The 21,220-nt window shown below is 34.9% G+C and overlaps 1 protein-coding gene across 2 annotated transcripts; it reads left to right on the forward strand.

Annotated features, from left to right (window-relative positions):
* The first annotated feature begins 4,509 nt into the window (after positions 1–4,509).
* On the forward strand, positions 4,510–21,178 carry LOC110638254 (vacuolar protein sorting-associated protein 52 A). 2 transcript variants are annotated; one of them, XM_021788750.2, is made up of 20 exons: positions 4,512–4,899; positions 5,009–5,104; positions 5,243–5,300; positions 5,541–5,636; positions 5,918–6,019; positions 6,404–6,487; positions 7,115–7,195; positions 9,186–9,329; positions 10,014–10,105; positions 11,050–11,131; positions 12,632–12,814; positions 14,219–14,334; positions 14,429–14,487; positions 15,411–15,511; positions 17,935–17,985; positions 18,348–18,527; positions 18,636–18,770; positions 18,913–18,987; positions 20,206–20,263; positions 20,593–21,178. In XM_021788750.2, exons 2-20 carry the CDS (start codon positions 5,028–5,030, stop codon positions 20,895–20,897), a joined length of 2,079 nt encoding a protein of 692 aa, XP_021644442.2. In that variant the 5' UTR covers positions 4,512–4,899; positions 5,009–5,027; the 3' UTR covers positions 20,898–21,178. The 2 variants fall into 2 exon arrangements, with proteins under 2 accessions (XP_057993274.1, XP_021644442.2); XM_058137291.1 differs by lacking the exon at positions 5,918–6,019 and having other exon boundaries at positions 4,510–4,899.
* The last annotated feature ends 42 nt before the right edge of the window (positions 21,179–21,220 follow it).

The raw sequence follows: 21,220 nt of genomic DNA on the forward strand, positions 1-21,220 counted from the left end.
ATTAAAACCATAAACAAGCTCAAAAGGAGAGTATCCACTAGATGAATGCACAACCCTATTATATGCAAATTCTATGTATGGTATGCATTCCTCTAAAGACTTTAAATTTTGTTTCACTAAGGCTCTCAAAAGTGTGACTAAGGTCCTATTCACTACTTCTATTTGGCCATCGGTTTGGGGATGGCAAGTAATAGAGAAAAGTAGCTTAGTTTTCAATTTTCCCCAAAGAACCTTCAAAAAATGACTCAAGAACTTGACATCCCTATCACTCACAATGGTTCTAGGTATACCATGTAATCTAACAACCTCCCTAAAGAATAGATTAGTAACATATGTAGCATCATCATTTTTGTGACATGGGAAAAAATGAGCCATTTTTGAAAACCTATCCACAACAACAAAAATTGAATCATGTAACACCCCTAATTTTTAAATTTATTATTTTTTGATAAATATTGATATTTTATTTTAGTTAAAATTTGGAAAATTATTTGAGATTTTTCTGATTTTAGAAATCAGGTTCAATTTTTCGAAAATATAAACTTTGATGATTTTTAAAAATTGATTTAAAGACCACGTGGCAAAACTAAAAATATATTTGGAGTCTATGAATTTTTCTGAGTTTTCTAAAATTTTTTCGAAATTTTTGGGCCTCGTTTTTAGTCTCAAGGCAGAGTAAAAATTCAATTTCGGGTATCATGAATCGAACCGGTCGAATCGAACCAGAGCGGATCGAACCGGCCGAATCAGGCCATCTCCTTCTTCTTCTTCTTTTTCTTCCTGCGCGCGTTTCCTCTTCTCCTCTCTCTCTCCCATTTTCTCTCTCCTCCCTCACCCTCAGGCCGCGTTGCCGCCTCCCCAGCGCGCTGCCCCAGTGCCTCCCCATAGCCCGCCGTCGTCCCAGGTGGCCGGAAAACGCGCGCTATGCTTCACATTCCTGACCAAAATCCGGCTGATTCGACCACCGATTGGGCCAGTTCTTGTGTCAAATACCATCTACACCTCGAGAGTTTTCCATAGACACCAAGAACACCAAAATTCATCAAGCGGTTTGTTCAATTTTTGTCCGGAAAATTTTAGCCCATTTTAATTTTTGGGCTAGATTTATCGCAAACCGTGAACCCCACGAGAAAACTGAGAGTACCAGAGCGCTCCACTCGTCAAGACTCCATGTCAATATAAATTTTAAAATTTTTCGACAAAGTTTTTCAGTGAGTCCCACGGAACTTCGTAGTATTTTTCTGAGCATTAAATGAGCTTAAAAAATTTCGTAAAAATTTTATACTAACCCCCGTATTGTGGGCTTCGTGTAGGTATCTTCAATTCGCGGAAATTCGACAGTTGTCCTGATCTATGAATTTCTGGCCAGACAGACCGGCTGCCAAAAAAGTCTCTGAATTGAATCGAGATTTTGGCTATCCTACTATTGTCAGACATCCCTAGAGCGTCCCCGAAGTCGGAATCGACATAGGTAAACCCGAACCTTGCTTTTTCATAATTTTCTAGTGCTTAAATGGGATTAAAAATCCATAAAATATTCATGGTAGCTCAGAAAATTATGATTCTTTTTGCATTAGCCTAGTAATATTGCTAAGGCTAGCGGGGCAAAGTTTTAGAATTTTTAGAGTTTATTTGGGTGGTTTTTGCAAAAGGGTCAATTATAATGACTAAACTGTAAATTTACATATTGTGATTGATGACTGTTTGGATGGGCCCAGGAGGGGCTGTGTGATATGATTGAGTTGTGAGTGTATGATTTGTGAATATAGAAGTGCGTTTTGAGCCCTTTTGCAAGTTGGGTAAGTCCTAGGTATAGGGGAGACTCTGCCGGATTTTCGACACGACTTAGGATGTATTTGGTCTTTTCTTAGTTTGTATTGAGTCAAATTTATTAAATTATTGTAATAAAATTGTCAGGTGAGCCAAGGCAACCTTCTTCCTCCGCCCAGCCGCCACAGTGACTGCTGTCAAGTCTGTGAGTAAAATATTAATTTTAATTGTAATTTCGATATTATTATATGTTCAAGCATGCCTATGCATCACTTATATGTATATATATATATATGTGTGTGTGTGTGTGTAGTTAAACTCTAGGTACGTTTTATATTGCATTCACAACTGTTAAAGTGCCATGTATGTTGTTATGGTAATTTGGAGCAGTGTGCGTGCGTTGGCGTGCGTGTGATGTGATGTTGGCTATGGATAGGACGGGTAGACACGGCTTGAGATCTTCACTGGAACCCGGTCCTTTGGGGTGGTCACGGCTTGAGTTCTTCGCTGGGACCCCGATTTGGTTTATTAAGCGAAAGTTCGGCTTGAGTTCTTCACTGGCACAGGTTGGATTTAAGAGAGCTGTATAGGGGATCAGCTCCCATGTATTTATGATTTGACATTACTGGGTGCGTGAGTGCTCCAAATTACCTTTTTGCTGTTATGATGTGAAAATATTGCTGATGTTGCATTTCTTATATAGTTATAGAGATTATGGTTAAAATTGATATTTTACTCTCTGAATCGAACGCTCACTCCTGTTCAATATTTTTCCAGGCCACAAGAGGATATTTTTGAGGTTAACCTGCTCTTCTCCCTCACAGGTCGTTTATTAATGTTTGTATAAACCCGTTAACTCTTAGAATTTCTGCATGTGTTAGAAACATTTATTTGAATTGGGTCTGTAATATAAATTATCATTTTGGACCTATAAACTTATTATTTTATGCATGTGTGTTGGGCTGGATGAGGGAGCTGAACTTCCATTTATTTTTATGTTGTTATGAGTATGTGGAGGGTGAGCTGAGCTCCCTAATTGATTATATATTGTGTTTACAGGTCGGGTGAGTCAAAAACTCCCCATTGAAAGGTCCACTTTATGGCCGGTCTCTGTCCGGTTGAATTCTTGAAATTGGGCCCAAATGGGCCTTAGAGTTGGGTTAAGGAATAGTTAGGCTTACTACGGGCCTCGGGGGCTTTAAGCTGGCCCAGGTCCTAGTGCCGGTCCGGCCCATAAGTTGGGTCGTGACAATGACCCCTTTGTGACGTAGGCAATTCCAAGACAAAGTCCATGGACAAATCAACCCCAATGATGCTTAGGCACGGGTAAAGGTGTGTATAGCCCATGAGGCATCACCTTAGACTTTGCTCTCTTGCAAGTCTCACATCTAGCATATAGTCTCTCAACATCTTTTCTAATATGGGGCCAAAAGAAATGCTCCCTAAGGACATCTAGTGTTTTGGCACCACCAAAATGCCCCATAAAGCCTCCACTAAGACTCTCATTTACAAGCAATTCCGTCAAAGAACTTTTAGGCGCACACAATCTGTTTTCTTTAAATAAATATCCATCATCCCTAAAGTACTTTTGGAATGTAGATTTCTCACATGCATGGAATATGGTAGCAAAATCATTATCATGCTTATATAATTTTTTAACATACTCAAATCCCAATAATTTAGAAGCAAGAGTAGTAAGAAGATTATACCTGCGGGAGAGTGCATCAGCTACCACATTCTCTTTGCCATGCTTAAAGATAAATTGTGTTCTGCACCTTTATTAATTTTACCTAATTTTGACAAGACATTTGAGATTAAATGTGATGCATCAGGTGTAGGGATTGGAGCTGTTCTCATGCAAGAGAAATGTCCAATTGCTTATTTTAGTGAAAAGTTGCATGGTGCCACAGGTGTTATATCCACATGGTTGAAGAATCTATTCATATTTGTGATCCAATATAAAAATTCCTCTATATTGAGATCCCTATAGAAATTAGGAATTTCAAGATAACTCACACTTCTTCTCCTATCATCATCATACCATTCATGCCTATTGAACATGATTGGTTCATAGTCAACTTCCTCTTCCGAATAATCATGGTAGACATATTGCCTACATGCAGAAACTGATCGATAAATAGGATCACCACGAGTTACACCATCTCTTGGCCTTCTTTTGTCAACCCAATTCTTGTTTGTTTTTAGTTTCCAAAGCACTAAGACGATCTACTTCTTCGAGGCGTCTCTCGATACGCTCGAATCTGGGATCTATCCGTCACTCTGAACGTCACTTCCATAATTGCAATGTTTTGTCCCTGTGGTAAAGGACTATAATATATCGATCACTGTCGTATGACTCACTGTAATTGCCACCTTCATCAAGGTAAGCCATCTTAATTTTCTCGTTCTGTTACTACCTGATGGAGCATGAAGCTTAAATAGAAATACACTATATAAAAAAGAGAAAAATCTTTTAAGTATTTTTATTGATAAAAATTTATTTCCAAATTACATATAAATAAGAGTATTTATAGTATTTAATATATAAACTAAATAAAAAATTAAATTCTAAATAAAATAGAAAACAAATGAATCCTAAATAAAATAGAAAATTTCTTAATTACTTCTAACCTAATTTCTATGGCAGCCAAAAGTTCACAACACGTCGCAAGTGAAATTTACCACCCAAAAAACTCAACTTTAGCCAAACTTGCAAAAATTACGCTTTTCCCCATTTTCACGCGCTTCAAATGTTATTTACTTCCTCAGCCAAAAGTGCTCCGCATCACTTCTTTCCAAGCTACCCAGACTGATAAAAAAAAGGAGGGAGAAACCAGTTCCGTTGAAGGCGATTTACGACCGATCTAGTTGGCAAGAACACCCGCATCCGCATCACCAGACGCTGATTCAATTCAAGTGAGCTTGACCACGGTCACAACTAAAAACCGTGAATGGAGAGAGAAAGGGAAGACACAAGGACTGCTGTACACGATTCCAAACGCTGAGAAAAGGATTCCAAACGCCGGAAACGACCGATCTAGATTCCAAACCGTCAATACAGAGGGAAAGGGAAGATCCAAGGCAGCTTACTTCTCAATATTTGTTTTGAACTTGATCCTGCTCCATCAGGTTACCTTGCACAGACGACGCAGAAGATCCACTTTCTGTTTGGATTCGGTTCCTTATACACTCTCTTAATTCTGAGTTAATAGCTGTTGTTCATTGTTTGTTGGTGCAGGGGTCAATATCGAGGTGTCATGAATTATACGCCGAGAAATGTGTTTGATTTAGGTGCGTTTGTTGGGGACCTAACTGTTGAGGAGGACGCCAGCAGGTATGGTTGCTATAACATCGGCAAAAGAGCGTGTTCCTCTCTTCCTCCCTCTATTTGACTAAATTTTGTACATTTTATTGTTTTCATTGTTGATTTCTTTCTTTGTGAGTTGATTTTTACATGCTGATTTGTTGGTAGTGATGAAATCTCATTGGAAGGACTTGAGCAAGAGTTGCAAGAATGCAAAAATGATGATGTAAGTTGGCTTAAATTTGCGGTTGGTATTGTGAAGATGATAAAATATATAATCATCTTAGAGCCAAAATTTCCTAACCTCTACAAATTTAGATATTCTCTATTTCACAGGACTCTTCTTAGTTGTTCTACACCAGTTACTTTATTTTGTTTTTGTGATAAGTGTTTCATGACTAGACTTTTTCTCGTATCTTTTAATATATTTTTATTTATATCTTTTCTTATTTGCCATCCCATAAAGGTCGTTGCAAACATACTGTCTAAAGGCATAACATTAAGAGACCATACAAAGGGGGTTGAGAACAATTTACGACAAGTTGAATTAGACTCAATTCAGGTTTGTAGCCTCTTCTTTTAGTACTCCATGATCACTCAATGCATATTCTACCTGTTTTTTTACACTTGCGAAGTTCCTTCTTCACTTGAAGTAATCTCACACTAATTTAACATGTTCTTTAGCATAAAATGATTAATGAATTGTTGCTTATTGTATTGTTAATAGTTTTAACTATCATTTTCTTGTTTCACTTTATCCATGTCATTGTATTTCGTCGTTGTTTTCAGTTGTTCTAATGACTATTTGTGGTCATTAAAACTGCTACTATTCCAATTATGCAGGATTACATAAAAGAAAGTGATAATCTAGTGTCTCTTCATGATCAAATTCGTGACTGTGACAGCATTTTATCACAGATGGAAACACTTCTTAGTGGATTTCAGGTATAATGCTTCTCAGTGGGGTTTTTGATTTCTCCTTGAATGTGCAGATCTGTTATGTAGGCTTAACGATTTTCTACTTTTTTTCTTTTCTTTGCCTTTTTCGTTTGTTAACATGTATCGTTTCCCCTTTTTCTTTTTGTGCTTCACTTGCGTTTATTGATGTAGAAGCTGGGTTTTAAATAATGAACTTGTAAATGGTGTTGTGGAATCAGATTGTACTGGACTGACACACTCTGAATAATTTCAAAATCAACATTAAACAAAGAATTGAATCAATTTATTCTTTATATTGTTATCTCATAAAATTCTGTGGTTTGCTTTTCTTTATTGCAATTGAATCTTGTTTCATTTATATAATTAATATTTCTAGAAGTTGCTTGCCAGGCTGAGATTGGTTCTATAAGTTCAGATATCAAGATTCTCCAGGAAAAGTCTATGGATATGGGTTTGAAACTGAAGAATCGCAAGGTATAATTTTTGTTGCAAAAGTTTTTCATCATTGCTTTAATTTGTCTTGACTTTTTAATAATAAAAATGATTGATGTAGTCTTGTAGATGCTGCTGACAGTTGTCATATTGTAATTCTTCTCACTTACCTTCTACCCAGTACAATTAGGGATTTTGTCTTATCTAACAAGAATATAACGTGTTAGTTCCATGCTTTTTGCACACCCCCCCTCCCCCCCTTGGGTTGGGAGAGTATTTTGTGGGATCTCAAGGTGTTTGGAGCTCTCATAGGCGCTTGTACAAATATAATGTATGCAAAATTATAATTAACCTGGAAATGCAAATTCTTCTAGTCACATAAAGTTCCCTTTGAAAACCAATAAGCATCCACTAAATCCTAGCCAAACAATACGTAGTGGATAATCTAGTTCATAAGCTTCCTCTTAAGTTGCATTTTTCTTTTGTCTGGGAATCTAATTAATTCTGCTTTTTCTTTATTTTGGTCTTTTACCTTTATCCTGCTGTTGTAATTTCCTTTCTTACCTCTTGATAAACCTTCTTTTCTTATGATGAAATTTCAGCCTTTTCTCTATATCATTAGATTTTCTTCTAGGTTTCTGATATCTAATGTTCCATGACTTGTTATAGGTCGCTGAATCAAAACTGGCAAAATTTGTTGAAGACATTATTGTCCCTCCTCGAATGGTAGACATAATTGTCGATGGAGAGGTACATCTGGTTTTTGTTATTCATCTTCTAGATTGATTTCGATTAATTTATCATTTAATTGTTTTTTACCCTCATATTTTCTCTTCCCTGAATTCTTGAGTATCTGTTACAGTTCGTGGGATGTGATACAGTTATGATTGCTGTAGCAATTCATTCTGGTATCTGTGTGTGAAGTAATATTTAAGACACTTTTAGAATTTGAAGAGGGACAAATGGACGAAGAGTTTATAATTAGACATTTTGGTGTGGATGAGTACTGGAGAATTATTACTTTATTCAAAGATTTTCATGATGACTTTGAATAAGGCTTACTAAAGTAAAATATGTATCTCTGGCCGTCAATCTCTCTCTTTTCTTTTTCAATCTGGCCTCTTTATATGTGCTGCTGCAGTACTGCTTCAGTAATAATCTTGTTGTTTGTCTCTTGAGTTTTCTTCAATAATGCAGACAGGAAGAAAATCTTGAAAAACAAGTTATGAGTTTTAAGAAATTTATAATTGTGAATTAGATTTAAAATAGGGTGTCTTTGGAATAAGAAGTCTCTTGTCCTGTTAGAGTCCCATTTATATGTGTATTCAAACAAATTAACTTCTGTTCCAGAGTTTATAGCTTAGAAAGCAAGAGAATTTTTATAATTTGCAGCTTTGCTGGATTATGGTGACTGGATGTCTTCAGGGTTTACTTTTGAGTCTCTGTTATTATTTCAAGTTTTATTTTATATTAGGAGTCCTTTTTGATTTAGAAGTCCAGATCCTTAGAAGATTAAGATTAGTTATGTTTTTAATTTTTGAGTATATTTTGAGTCTGTACATACCCATGCTTGTGATGATTTATTAATAAGCATTGTCGTTGAATAAAATTTCAGTAGATATGGAACTTTGGATTGTCTGATGCAATTCAACCATAATTAATTCAAGCTATTTAAATCCTGTCTCTTTCCCTTCAAATTCAGTCAACAACTTTGTAGGTTCATTTTTTCAATCTATAATCCTCTTTCCTTACACATTTGTTGATCAAAGATTACCAAAGCAGTTCTATGCCATTTAAAGAATCCTAACCCCTTAAGGTTATATTGCATGCTTCTATTAGCAAAGAAAACAGTTATTTCTAGGTTATCTGATTAAAGCTTATGATTCATTTAGTTTTTCCATACATACATATACATATATTTATATGTATTATCATTATTGCTTTCTATGCTGAAGGGGAAGGGTGGATGACTAAGTCAGTTGCCACGTAATTTTGGAATGAGTATTCTCAATAGTTCAATTGCTTGGTTGATGCTACTTTGGTGATGATGCTGTTTGCATGTTAGACACAAATTGGTCAGTGTTACAATCTTGTTTGTTTGAAGGTAGAATCAGATTTGTGGTATGGGAATTATGGAATCAGAGGGCTTTTGTGGGATGGGAATTATCCATCCGTACTATTAAGATGTTCTTTTGATTTTTTTTCCTTTCAGTTTCCTCTGCCTTCTGTTATGAGCAATGGATTTCAATCGGGTCTTCAGAAGATATCTTTAAGTTTTAATCTTTTTTTGTTATTTCTTCCATTTGCTGTCTCTTTTTAACATAGCTTGCCTCTTATAGTCACCATGTTTATTTAGTTTGTTTTTGTTTATTATTTATTTTGTTGTCCATGGAAATAAGATGACTGTTGTTTTATTGAAGGATGTGGGTATCTCTTTTACTTAATTTCTTTTTTCATCATCCACCTACCCAATGTAATCTAGCTGTTATAGGCTTTTAGCATCCTTAAGACTTAACAATGCCTTGCTTGTTGCTGCCACTTGTATTTATGTTTTAGTGTTTCATATGAGAGGTTAACATTATGTTGCCTTGTTATATTTCAGTTATGCCTCATGTAGTAAGTTTAAGGGAGTAAAGGCTTAAACTCTAGTATTGATTTGTGGTTAGTGTAGTAAATATTGAAATTATTCTGTTCCCTTTCTTGCATCTTCTAATCTTTTTGCAGTTTAAATTTTATTCAGGTCAATGAAGAGTATTTGAGAACTCTTGAGATTCTTAGTAAGAAGCTGAAGTTCGTTGAAGTGGATCCTTTGGTTAATGGCTCAAAAGCTCTGAAAGATGTGCAGCCTGAGCTTGAAAAGCTTAGGCAGAAAGCTGTTTCTAAGGTTGTTCACTGAAATTGCTTGATTCTGGGGTGGTGTTGATTAATCAGTTATTTGCATCCTCTTATCTCTGACTGCTACAACAATTCAATTTGACTTTTTGCTCTCAAACAAATTCAATAATTTTCACCAGTAGATGTTGTATGGTATTTTTTTACGTAAATTATCTTTTTTTTGTCTTGTTGGTATGAACTGATAGTATTTGTCCCTAAAACAGCTTGTGCATCATAGTTATACATGCTCTGACTAAAACCAGAAAAAATTGTTTCTTGGAAGTATATTTGATACTCACTATAATAATTTGTAAATTTCTATAGCTGTTGAATGTTACCAATATACTAGAAGAATAATAAATTTTTCTCAGTTCACTCTCTAGAATCAATCATTTTTCTTTTTCTCATTACTAATTGGCTAAGCTCTAACCTTATGATGGACAGGGCTATAATTTTCACAATGTTTACAGGTATTATTCAGTTTTAGAGAGTTTATTCTGGAAGATCCCTAATTGCTAATTAATACTAGCTGTTATGATCTCCGGGTTTTGTAGACTTCTCTTGGTTGGTTTCAACTTGTTTATCTGAAGCTTTCAATCAAATGATATGTTGTTCACTTCTGAAATGCAATGTTACTGCAAAAATATTTTGCAATATGTTAAAACTTTTTTTAACTGTAACTATCATTTTGCAGGTCTTTGAGTTCATTGTTCAGAAGCTTCATGCACTGAGAAAACCCAAAACAAATATTCAGATTCTTCAACAGAGTGTTCTTTTAAAATACAAGTGAGTTTCCTCTATAATGGTGCTTATGAGTTATGAAACTGATATATTTGGTTGATCCCTAGTTTCTTCATATATATTTGGTTGAAGCACAATATAATGGGTGTTGTTTATTGTAAAAGAGTTGCATTTTTTTTTTCCTTTTAGACTAACTGCTTGCTAATTTGTTTTGCATTCTTATAAGAAGCTGCCTCTGATATATGTTTCCATCTAGCACATATTTATTCATCGCGTATGCATGCATGCATGAAGTATGCACTAACACATCATTTTCTGCACTTAAGTTGTCAGCAGCCCTTTGTTTATATTGATTTCACATCTCCAGCTACCAGTGGTGTATGCTAGCTAATGATCAAAATAAATTTATTCTACGGATCCAAGTTGGATGAAGGATTTAATATACCTTCAGTAGTTGCCCATTGTTTTATTGACTCCAAATTTACAATTTTATAACTTTTTGTTAAAGATCAGATCTGAAATAGTCTCTGGAACAGAGATTAAAGCAGAATTATAGAAGATTGGATGGGATGAGAAGAGATTGGATGAGAAGAGAATAGAGAATATTGAAGAAGAGAAAAGTATTTTATTGATTCTTGAATGAATGAATACAGGAAGAGACTTCCCTTTTATACAAGAGAAGTAACTGCTTGTACAACAGAGCAGTGTAACTGCCTCTAACAAACAGTAGAAAAGTCAATTACTAAAGTATCTTTTCCCTCCAAAATCTCAGCTACCCAACTCTCACTACTCATTACTATTCTTCTTCCTCTTCTTATAATATTAACACTTTTCTGGTTCCGTGAAAGTTTAATCACCTATGCTTTATTTAGTTAGTGGTAGCAGTTTGTTGAATATTACATGTTTCATTCTTTCTTTTATTTATATTTTGGTTACTTGTACATTTCATTGTTTGCTTAAAGTTACTTGATGGTCATATGACATTATAGGTATGTCATTTCCTTCCTCATGGAACATGGCAAGGAGATATATACCGAGGTTCGTGGAGCATACATTGACACAATGAACAAGGTGAATGCTTAAGAATTTATTGCAGGCTTTCAAATAAGCATTGGCCAGCACTTGAGGATTTCTATTCAATATTGTTTCTCATCCCATTGTCCTCCATGCTTAGGAGTATGCATCCTATATTGTTTGGATTTGGGAATGATGTAATTGTGGTGGATTCCTAATTAGGGATGTGCAAATGGTTGGTTTTATTCTGAAATTCGAATTGAACAACCGAATAACTAAATTAGAGAAATAGAAGAACCGAACCAAACTAATTATTTCTGTTTGGTTCGGTTCAGAAGGTCAGTTGGGGATTTTAAATCTGCCGTTCAATTTAACAATATATAACTTGCACATCCAATGTAAAAACTTCAATCATCCAACCAAAGAGCCCCATACACAAGTAGAATTACAAATCAAATCCCCAGTAACTTCAAAATTGTAAAATACATATCACTGCAATACACAAAATAAAATTAGGATTCTTGGAATTTCAGTCAAAACAAAATTGTAATCAATAATCAAAATTTTAAAGAACCCAAATCCATTCAATCCAAACAAACTATTAATCATTTACAAAACCCCTATTTTTTTAACAAGAAATCAAATCGAAAGACAAATTAGAAAAAACCCATAACCCAAACTGAAATTGTCAATATTCTTTGGTAGTAACCTTTGAGCAGAAGCAAGACTGAAATTGTCGTGTGGCCGTGAGTGTGAGATGAGAAAGTACCTACGAATGTGAGAGGTTTCAACTTGTGGCTGTGAGTTCGAGAGGCAAAATTGCAACAACCAACAAACGCCATGATGTGCTGAAGTGTTTAGGCCATGGGACTTGCAACTCCATGGGGGGAGGGAAAGATGATTGATGCTGATGCGGAATGTGATTGAGGCACAGATGAGCCACATATGATGAGTCAATGAGCGATGGGAGGGAGGGTGAGTGCTGTACTGACAAGCCATGAGGGTGGGAGTGGAGATCAAAGGCAAAGAGGTGAGAAGAAAGAGGCGGGGAGGAAGGCTGGAGGGAGGAACTCAAGATGTGTGAAATGAAAATAAATAACCCCACTCCTAAACAACTTATTATAGTAGTATATATATAGGTTTGGTTTTTTTTACTTTTATTTTTTTTTTTTGTTTCCTCTCCCTTTCACAACTAAACTGAAAAACAAACTTTTCAATATTTTAAAACGAACTGAAAAACCGAATGAAATTTGTTTGGTGCAGTTTTTAGTTTATAACCAATTTTTGCTGAGCCCTATTCCTAATGTATTCTTCTCAATATTGTAATTTGTAAATCATTTTGATCTGTTGAACTGTTGGATTTGCCAAATAGTATATTACTTAAAATTGTGAATTTCTTGCAATTCTACTTTTGTTAGACCCTGTTCTTGTTATGTATATATCAACTGATCACATTGTAGCAGCTAATTAAATTTTGTAGTTCTTAGGATCATGATAAACTAATATCAAAGTTATGTTTAAAATTATATTTTCCAATATCTATTGTGTTTTTTGCAGGTTTTAAGTGCTCATTTCCGTGCTTATATTCAAGCCTTGGAGAAACTACAGTTAGATATAGCAACATATAGTGATTTGATTGGCGTGGAGACCAGAAGCAGTGGCCTTTTTTCAAGACCAAGAGAACCACTAAAGAATCGTTCAGCAGTTTTTGCTTTGGGGGAGAGGATTAATATTTTAAAGGTTTCTCTTTTTTACCAAATGGTTCTGAAATATGGTTTGTCTAGTTATTTGTCCTTCTCACAAATGGAATTTTGATTATGATTCTGGGCATTGATCACTAATTCCTTTGCCCCTCACGTGCACTTTGTTTGGCAATCGAATGGGGCAATAAAAAAGATAAGAATTTGTGAGAGGAAAAGAAAAGGAAGTAATTTGAAAGTAAAATTTATGTTAAATAATATTTCTATTTATATTGATAAGAGGATATAAATGGAAAACCAAAAAAATATAAGTTAGAAAGTTATACTTCCTTCTGTTTCTCTGCATTTTGGAAGGACATATTAGGTGGGGTAATTTCCTCTCATTTCTTTCCCTTCTCTTTTTCCCTTCATCATCTAAAACAAAGGAAATTAGATTAATTTTCTTTCCTCTCTTCTCATTTCCTTTCCTCTCTTATCATTTCCTTTCACTTCCCTCAAAAAAAACAGGGCAGTAGTTTTTTTTATTTTTTATTTTTTTTCCCCAGAAATCTGTAAGCTAGTTTTCACCTTTGTCTTGCAATATTGTGTCACAAACATTTTTGTATTAGTGACCCATATTGAAATGAATTTAAGCTCAAGATTTTTACTATATTTTTGTGTTGCAATTATAAATTTGTGATTTTAGTGATTTTTACATTGTCTTCTGAGTTGTTCCTGTGAATCTTTGATTCATTATATGTGCTAAGCTTACTAATACATGAACCCCAAATGAAAATGTAACTGGAAATTTCAAATTTGGAAACAGAACATTAAATAGGGGGCTGACAAATAATTCACTTTAAGTGAGGACGCTGAGAATTTTGTTCAAGAACTTGAAAAAAAGGGTGCTCTGATACCACATTTGTTGGGAGTTGTACTATTGATACTTTTTCTTTTATGAGCAGTCTTTACTCTTTATTGATGAGAGAGAGAGAGAGAGAGAGAGAGAGAGAGAGAGAGCTTTGTGTTATTGATCCTGGAGATTTCTAATGCTCTGGCCTTGCTCACTGTTGTTGAGGTTTTATCCCTTTTTTATTTCCTCCCTTTTTATTAGTTTACATATTATTTTTTTCCTGGTTAATTCTTTGTTTCTGTCAAGAATAAGTAAAAAATTGTATTACAGGATGCATTTGTTGTATATAGCTTTGTATCCAATTATTTTTGGAACTTCTTAATAATATTTTTCTGTTTCTTTTGCTTAGCTATTTTCACTTTTATGATTTGGTACTATCTGTAAAAATGAGAATTATGTATAGGGCTCACAAAATAGAAAAATCTTATCTACATAGTTTATCATTCTCTTTAGGGTAATTAATTTGTGCGTAACAAAAAAATGTCTCCTTTTGATCTCTTAAATTCCTTTTAGTCAAGTTGGATTCATCATTCAAATTTTAATTTGTTTCAGGAAATTGATCAACCAGCATTGATTCCTCATATAGCTGAAGCCAGCTCCCAAAAGTATCCTTATGAGGTCCTCTTCAGGAGCTTGCACAAGTTGCTAATGGATACTGCAACTTCTGAGTATGCATTAGTGTCTCTCGTTGATTTTTTGTTCTAAATATCAGTAAATGCCAATCCAACTTATATGCATTCCATCACTTTTCTCTTTCTGCAGGTATCTTTTCTGTGATGATTTCTTTGGGGAAGAATCTATATTTTATGAAATTTTCACAGGTAATTATGAAGAATTTTCCTTAAAAATTGCATAAATATACAACTCAACTCAACTCAACTTAGCCTTTATCCCAAAAATTGCATAAATATTTCATACTAAAATATTAAGATGAATTTTGTTGGAATTAGAATATTAGATGGTTACTACTTGTACTGTCATGATAGTGATTTTCTCCTTGGAGCAGGATTTATGATTTTGAAGTTTCAAACCAGCAAAGGACAGGGAATTGTTGTTCTCATTGTCACGGGAACCAAAATGAAGTTTTTGTGCATATAAGTTTAACAATTGAATAGCATTAAAGATCATCATCTTTGATTCATTTCTAGATCAATATATTGTCATATATATCTATGTATCTTTGGGCTGCTATATCTTGAACTTACATGCACAGTTTCAATTGTATCCCATATTTTTGATTTTGTCAATTTAGTTCATAAATTACTAATTTTGTTTCAGTAGCATCTAATGGCTCTAGGGTGTGTGCACATGCTAAGAGTTTGCTGAACCTTAAGCCCCTTCTGATGGTGGACTCATCGTAAGCCTAAAGGCCACTAAATGATGGTGTTTTGCAAAATATGGATCTCAAAAAACATTTTAAACAACTTTATGAGGGAGGAGAACTTTGCAAAATGGTTTTGTTTGATGGCTTTTAGAGCTCAAGAAGGGCCTATGTCTTCCAAATTAACTAGTGCTCATATTTTCCTTCCATCACAAAGCATTAGCATACATATTCCCAAACCCATTATATAGAATTGAAATAAAATCTGTAACTTATAAATCAAATTGATAAAATTGAAAGTATGGGATACAATTGAAAAAAGCCTCGAAGTTCAGGATATATTAGACCATTAGCCCTATATACATATATATTTTCATTTTTGTTGTTAGTTTGGAGGTTTAGTGATTTCTGTAATGCAATCAGGTCCGCTTGCTGTTGTTGATGAACACTTCAATTCAATACTTCCTAATTGTTATGATGCCATAGGCCTCATGCTTATGATTCGCATCATACATCATCATCAGGTGACATTCCTTTTCCATCTTTGATTTGTGCGTTAAGGTTTTCTTTGATAAGCAATATAATACATGTAATTGCTTGGCTACTGTATTGCTAGCTATGATTTCTCGTTTTGCTACCTAATTCTTAGAATGCCATGAGCCTCATGCTTATTATTTGCATCATACATTGGCACCCTGTGACATTCTTTTCCATGGTTGTGTCATTTGCTAATCTTCTCTTTGATAAGATCTATAATACATGTAATTGCTGGACCAATATCTGGCTATCCTATTTCATTTTGAATTTGTTTCATTTCAACTCTTTTGGCTAATTGCTCATTCCAGGCTGGAATATCCCTTTCAGCCAAAAACAAGTGTTTCAGATCCATTTGATTTCTTGGGCTCAAAGAAAGACTCCCTAAGTGAAATTACCAATGAAGGTTGATAGATTGATGGTCTCCAGGAGAGTGCAGGGAGGTTGAGATATTGATGATAGTGGCAGCAAAGTGAAACCAAAGATGGCCTGGTTTTGGTGGTGGATTGAAGGATTAACTTTGGTGTCCTAACTAGCTTACATTAACAGCTGGTTTATAGGAGTGAGCTAGATCACTTTTATTGCATCATGGACCCAAAAATGGGTCAATGTGCCCAGGAGATCTAGATTCAAGCAATTAAGGAATTTTACATTTATAGGTAGGGAAAAGAAAAAGATCTGGAATGAAGAAAAAGCGAACAAAATTATGAATTGTTTAGCAATAGAAAGACATTGATATCAGCACTCCTATTGTGTTGTGTCAGGGAAATTGATGTATGTGTATTCATCCATATAAATTAAGGATAAAAAGGAAAAAGGCCATTACCCAATTCTGGTCCAACCAAACTTATAAACCTCCAAATGGGGTTGACTCTCTTTGTGCACTTGGGAATAATAATTCTTTTCCTCGCCCGTACCTCAGAGAAAAGAAAATTGTTGACATAGTGACTATTCTGCTCTTCCATCTGGGTTTAACACTCATGAGTCCAATTGCCTCAGTTTCTGCTACTGTCCTTAATGTCTTCTGGTTTTGTCTTATTTCACTTAGGTAGGATGCTGTTGGATTGCACTTGTCAAATCATGTCTGACATTAAAACTTGAGTCTCATATCATGTGTATTTTGGGAAGATATTGAATCCTTTATGCAATTGTAGCTATATAAAAATTCCCAAGTCATTCGTGTTGCAGACATTTAAGACACGAGAAGGAGTCAATAGAAAGCTAGAGCTTTGGAGAAGTACTCTAGAGTCAAAGGGTTTTAAGTTAAGTAGAATGAAGACAGAATACATGCATTGCAAGTTCAGTGAAGACCAAACTGGTGATAGAGAAGGAGTTAGTTTGAATGGAGTGGTATTGTCCCAAAGTAATCATTTTAAATATCTTGGCTCAGTTCTTTAAGTAGATGGGGGATGTGAGGAGGATGTTAGTCATAGGATTAAAGCCGGATGATTGAAGTGGAGACGTGCCACGGGAGTTTTATGTGATCGTAAGATTCTCAATAAGTTAAAAGAAAAATTTTACCGTACAGCCATACGACCGGCTATGTTATATGATAGTGAGTGTTGGGCACTAAAAAAGTCGTATGCGTCTAAGATAAGAGTTGCAAAGATGAGAATGTTAAGGTGGATGAGTAGCCATACTAGACTAGATAAAGTCTGTAATGAGAGTATTAGAGAAAAGGTAGGAGTGGTGCCAATTGAAGATAAGTTGAGAGAAGGGAGATTGAGGTGGTTTGGTCACGTGAAGCGTAGACATACGGAGGCTCCAATTAGACAAGTAGAGCACATTAGGTTAGAGGATAGAAAGAAAAAAAGGGGTAGACCTAAATTGACTTAGAGGAGAGTAGTACAACATGACCTAGAAGCATTACACATTTCTGAGGATTTAACCCAAAATCGTTTAGAGCGGAGAAAGCGAATCCATATAGCCGACCTCAAATTTTTGGGATAAAGGCTTAGTTGAGTTGAGTATTCGTGTTGCAGACATGAATTGCTGGATCATTTCATTGGGCAAATATTGATTCGGCAGTACACATATGAATAAACTTTTTTTTTTTAATTTTTCTTTATCACTATCTTTGTGACATTTTTTTGTCAACTTCTAGCATATTAGTCTTATGAATTACAGCTATACCAATTTCAAGAACTTTTCTGTTTTCCTTCTAGAATGAATATACACTTAGATTGTCCACAGTGCTTTACAATGGTTTAAGCTTCTATGGTTTCATTTCTGTCTGTGCTAAACCAAAGCTGACAAAGCAACAACAGAAAATATTTTATTGCAGAATTTCAATGTACATTTGAATTTGTGCTTTATATGATTCAAATTTTGCATTTGAATTTTTGTCAGTTGTTATTCTTTTCTTTTTCTTTTTTTTTTTTTGAATTCATCTATTGCTGATATTTCATTGCAGCTCATTATGTCTCGGCGGCGGATTCCATGCTTGGACTCATATTTGGATAAGGTCCGTTATCCTCTTTAGAGTTCATGAGTCAATTTTAGTAATATGAGATACCTGCCTCATGTTAGTAAAAGATGGTTCTATGATTAATTCTTCCCAGTCACTTGCCAACCATGAGAAGCCTTTGGAGCTTCTTGCTTAGGGAAGTATATAGGGAAAGGGGAAACAAATAATGTGGCATGCATATAGATGATGTTGCTGTTTATTATGTTTTATTTCTTACAGACTTATGCAAATGGTGTATGATTGTGAATCTCTCCTTTGGCAATTTCTTGAGTGACCATACCTGATGACAAATGTGTTTCTAATCTATTCAAATGCCTTGATGGTTCTAATATATTCAAATACCTTGATGAATTAAGCAGGTCAATATCTCTTTATGGCCTCGTTTTAAGATGGTATTTGACTTGCACCTTAGCAGCCTGCGGAATGCAAATGTGAAGACATTGTGGGAAGATGATGTTCATCCTCATTATGTCATGAGGCGTTATGCAGAATTTACTGCATCTCTTATTCACCTTAATGTTGAATATGGAGATGGGCAGGTTTGATCTGTTTGGAACTTACAATGGTGTTTTTCTCTTTCCTCTTCTCTCGTGCGTGTGTCTGTGAGATAAATTAATAACGTGACTCTGACCGCTCTATGTGTGCAGCTTGAATTGAACTTGAAATGGCTGAGAATGGCTGTTGATGATTTGCTCATCAAGCTTGCTAAAACATTCCCAAAGCCAAAACTACAAATTGTGTTTCTCATAAACAACTATGATATGACAATTTCTGTGCTGAAGGTAAGGATAGATGTTTATTTCTCTTCCTCCATACAAAGACTCTTATTTAATTTGGTTTATGGAAATAATTTTACGTTTTTTTTTTAGATTAGCTGAATATCTGCTTGTGTCGGGTCTTCCTGATTTGTCTTTCTATTTTCAGGAAGCTGGTCCAGAAGGTGGGAAAATTCAAATGCACTTTGAGGAACTGCTGAAAAGCAATACAGCCTTATTTGTGGTATGCAACTGATATTTCGAATTGAAATTTTTATGTGCACATATTATTTATTTATTTAGTGTTGTGTATTTATAAGCACAAAGGAAACTATGGGAGCAAATAATTCCAAAAACAAAGAATTTCATCTAATTACAATTCTTCTCAACTGCTTTTGAGCTTGAAAGGCGGCAAAAGTAGTGTGTCCTAAATTCATATTTGAAAAACCCTCTCTAAGAAAATATCTGCTAGAGATAATAATTGCCTCTTTTGACTTGCTCCAATTAAATATCTTCAGCAGGGAAAAGTAGTTGTGATATATATCAGCATATTGGTTGTGGTAAGAAACATAAAAGTCATTGAACATATCACTGAATTTCAGTGTGATTTCAATTTGCAACATAAAAGTCTTCCATCTTTAATTTGTGGTTCAATAAGGTCGCTGTTGACGCATTTATTTAGCTGTCTTTTTTGGAATTTCAACTTTTTTTGAATCAAAATCTAGTATTGATGACTTTGTTGTTATAAGAATCTAAAAGATGGGCGATATTTTGTTGGGAATTGAAGTTTGGCAACCACTGAAATTTAGTAATAAGTTCAATGATGATGATTAATTTATGTTACATTCCCTATTTAAACAAAATACTAACTCAATTAAGCCTTCATCCCAAAAATTTGGGGTCGGCTATATGAATTCTCTTTCTCCACTCTAAACGATTTTGGGTTAAATTCTCAGAAATGTATAATGCTTCTAAGTCATGTTGTACTGCTCTCCTCCAAATTAGTTTAGGTCTACCATTTCTTTTCTTTCTATCCTCTAACCTAATGTGCTTTACTTGTCTAACTGGAGCCTCCGAATGTCTACGCTTCACATGACCAAACCACCTCAATCCCCCTTCTCTCAACTTATCCTTAATTGGCACCACTCCTACATTTTCTCTAATACTCTCGTTACGGATTTTATCTAGTTTAGTATGGCCACTCATCCACCTATTTAAACAAAATAAAGAAAAAAAAAAAAAGAGTAGCATCAGTGAAGTCTTGGAAGCAATCAAATTCCTGTAGGAAGATTACTTTGGTTAGAATTTAAATTCAATGTGTAATATTGTTGGAGGCTTTGGGATCAGTCCTGGGACATGTGCCTTGTTGGAGATAATCCTTGAAATCAGTTACGTCTTTTCTGCTTTAGCCTTCATGCTTGGATTTCACTAGCAGCTTTTCTCAACTGTCCTCTACTTGCAGGAAGAGCTGCTACTAGAGCATTTTAGTGACCTCATCAAGTTCGTCAAGACCCGAGCCTGTAAGTATATTGCTACGAATTACACTTCTAATGATGGGTGCTTTTTTAATTTGAATTTTTAGTTTAGTTTGTGTAAGTGAATATTGAAACCTGTGAAGGACAGCAAAAAAAATATATTGTTAAACCAAATGTTAGCCATGTATTTAAAATTTACGATTCCTGTAAGTAATTCAAACAAATTTCTTCCACTGTCATGAATTTAAACTAAACAAAGGAAACCTACTTAATTGAAGAAAATTCAAACACAAATCCTTTCACATCAAAGTTTTCTTATCTAGATGGAACTTAAAAATTTAAGGAGATTACTTTATTTTGTGACTTGTGATTAGCGGAGGATCCAAATTCAAGTTCTGAGAAGCCCATAACTGTTGCTGAAGTTGAGACAATTGTAAAAGATTTTGCAAGTAGATGGAAAGCTGCAATAGAGCTGATGCATAAAGATGTTATCACTTCTTTCAGTAACTTCTTATGTGGTATGGAGATCCTGAGGGCTGCACTGACCCAGCTCCTGCTATATTATACTAGGCTGTCAGATTGCATAAAGAGGATTGTTGGTGGGTCTGTACTGAACAAGGACCTTGTGTCCATTTCATCAATCATGTATGAGATCAGGAAATACTCAAGAACTTTCTAGATTACTATTTTTATATCGCAAGTATCTTTGTTATGAATTAGATGAAAGTCACCCATGTTCAGTCCAGTCTGTTATATGTAGACTTTGGAGGGTATCAGGCAACAAAAACAGCACAAAGATCGAAGTTTCCACACACTGAAGCAAGTAGGTTGGAGTATAATGAAATAGAGAGTGTTCCAGAAACGTGTAGTTTCTGATTTCCCTTTGTTTTTAGCTGCAAATGCATCTTTCATATTCTTTGATGTGATTTGACAGCTTAATTTCACCATTCTTTATCTGAATTCAATTGTACTGCTTTGGTTTGCTTGCTCTTTTATTTTTTT

Source organism: Hevea brasiliensis, chromosome 15 (genome assembly GCF_030052815.1).
Source record: "Hevea brasiliensis isolate MT/VB/25A 57/8 chromosome 15, ASM3005281v1, whole genome shotgun sequence".
Lineage (NCBI taxonomy): Eukaryota > Viridiplantae > Streptophyta > Magnoliopsida > Malpighiales > Euphorbiaceae > Hevea > Hevea brasiliensis.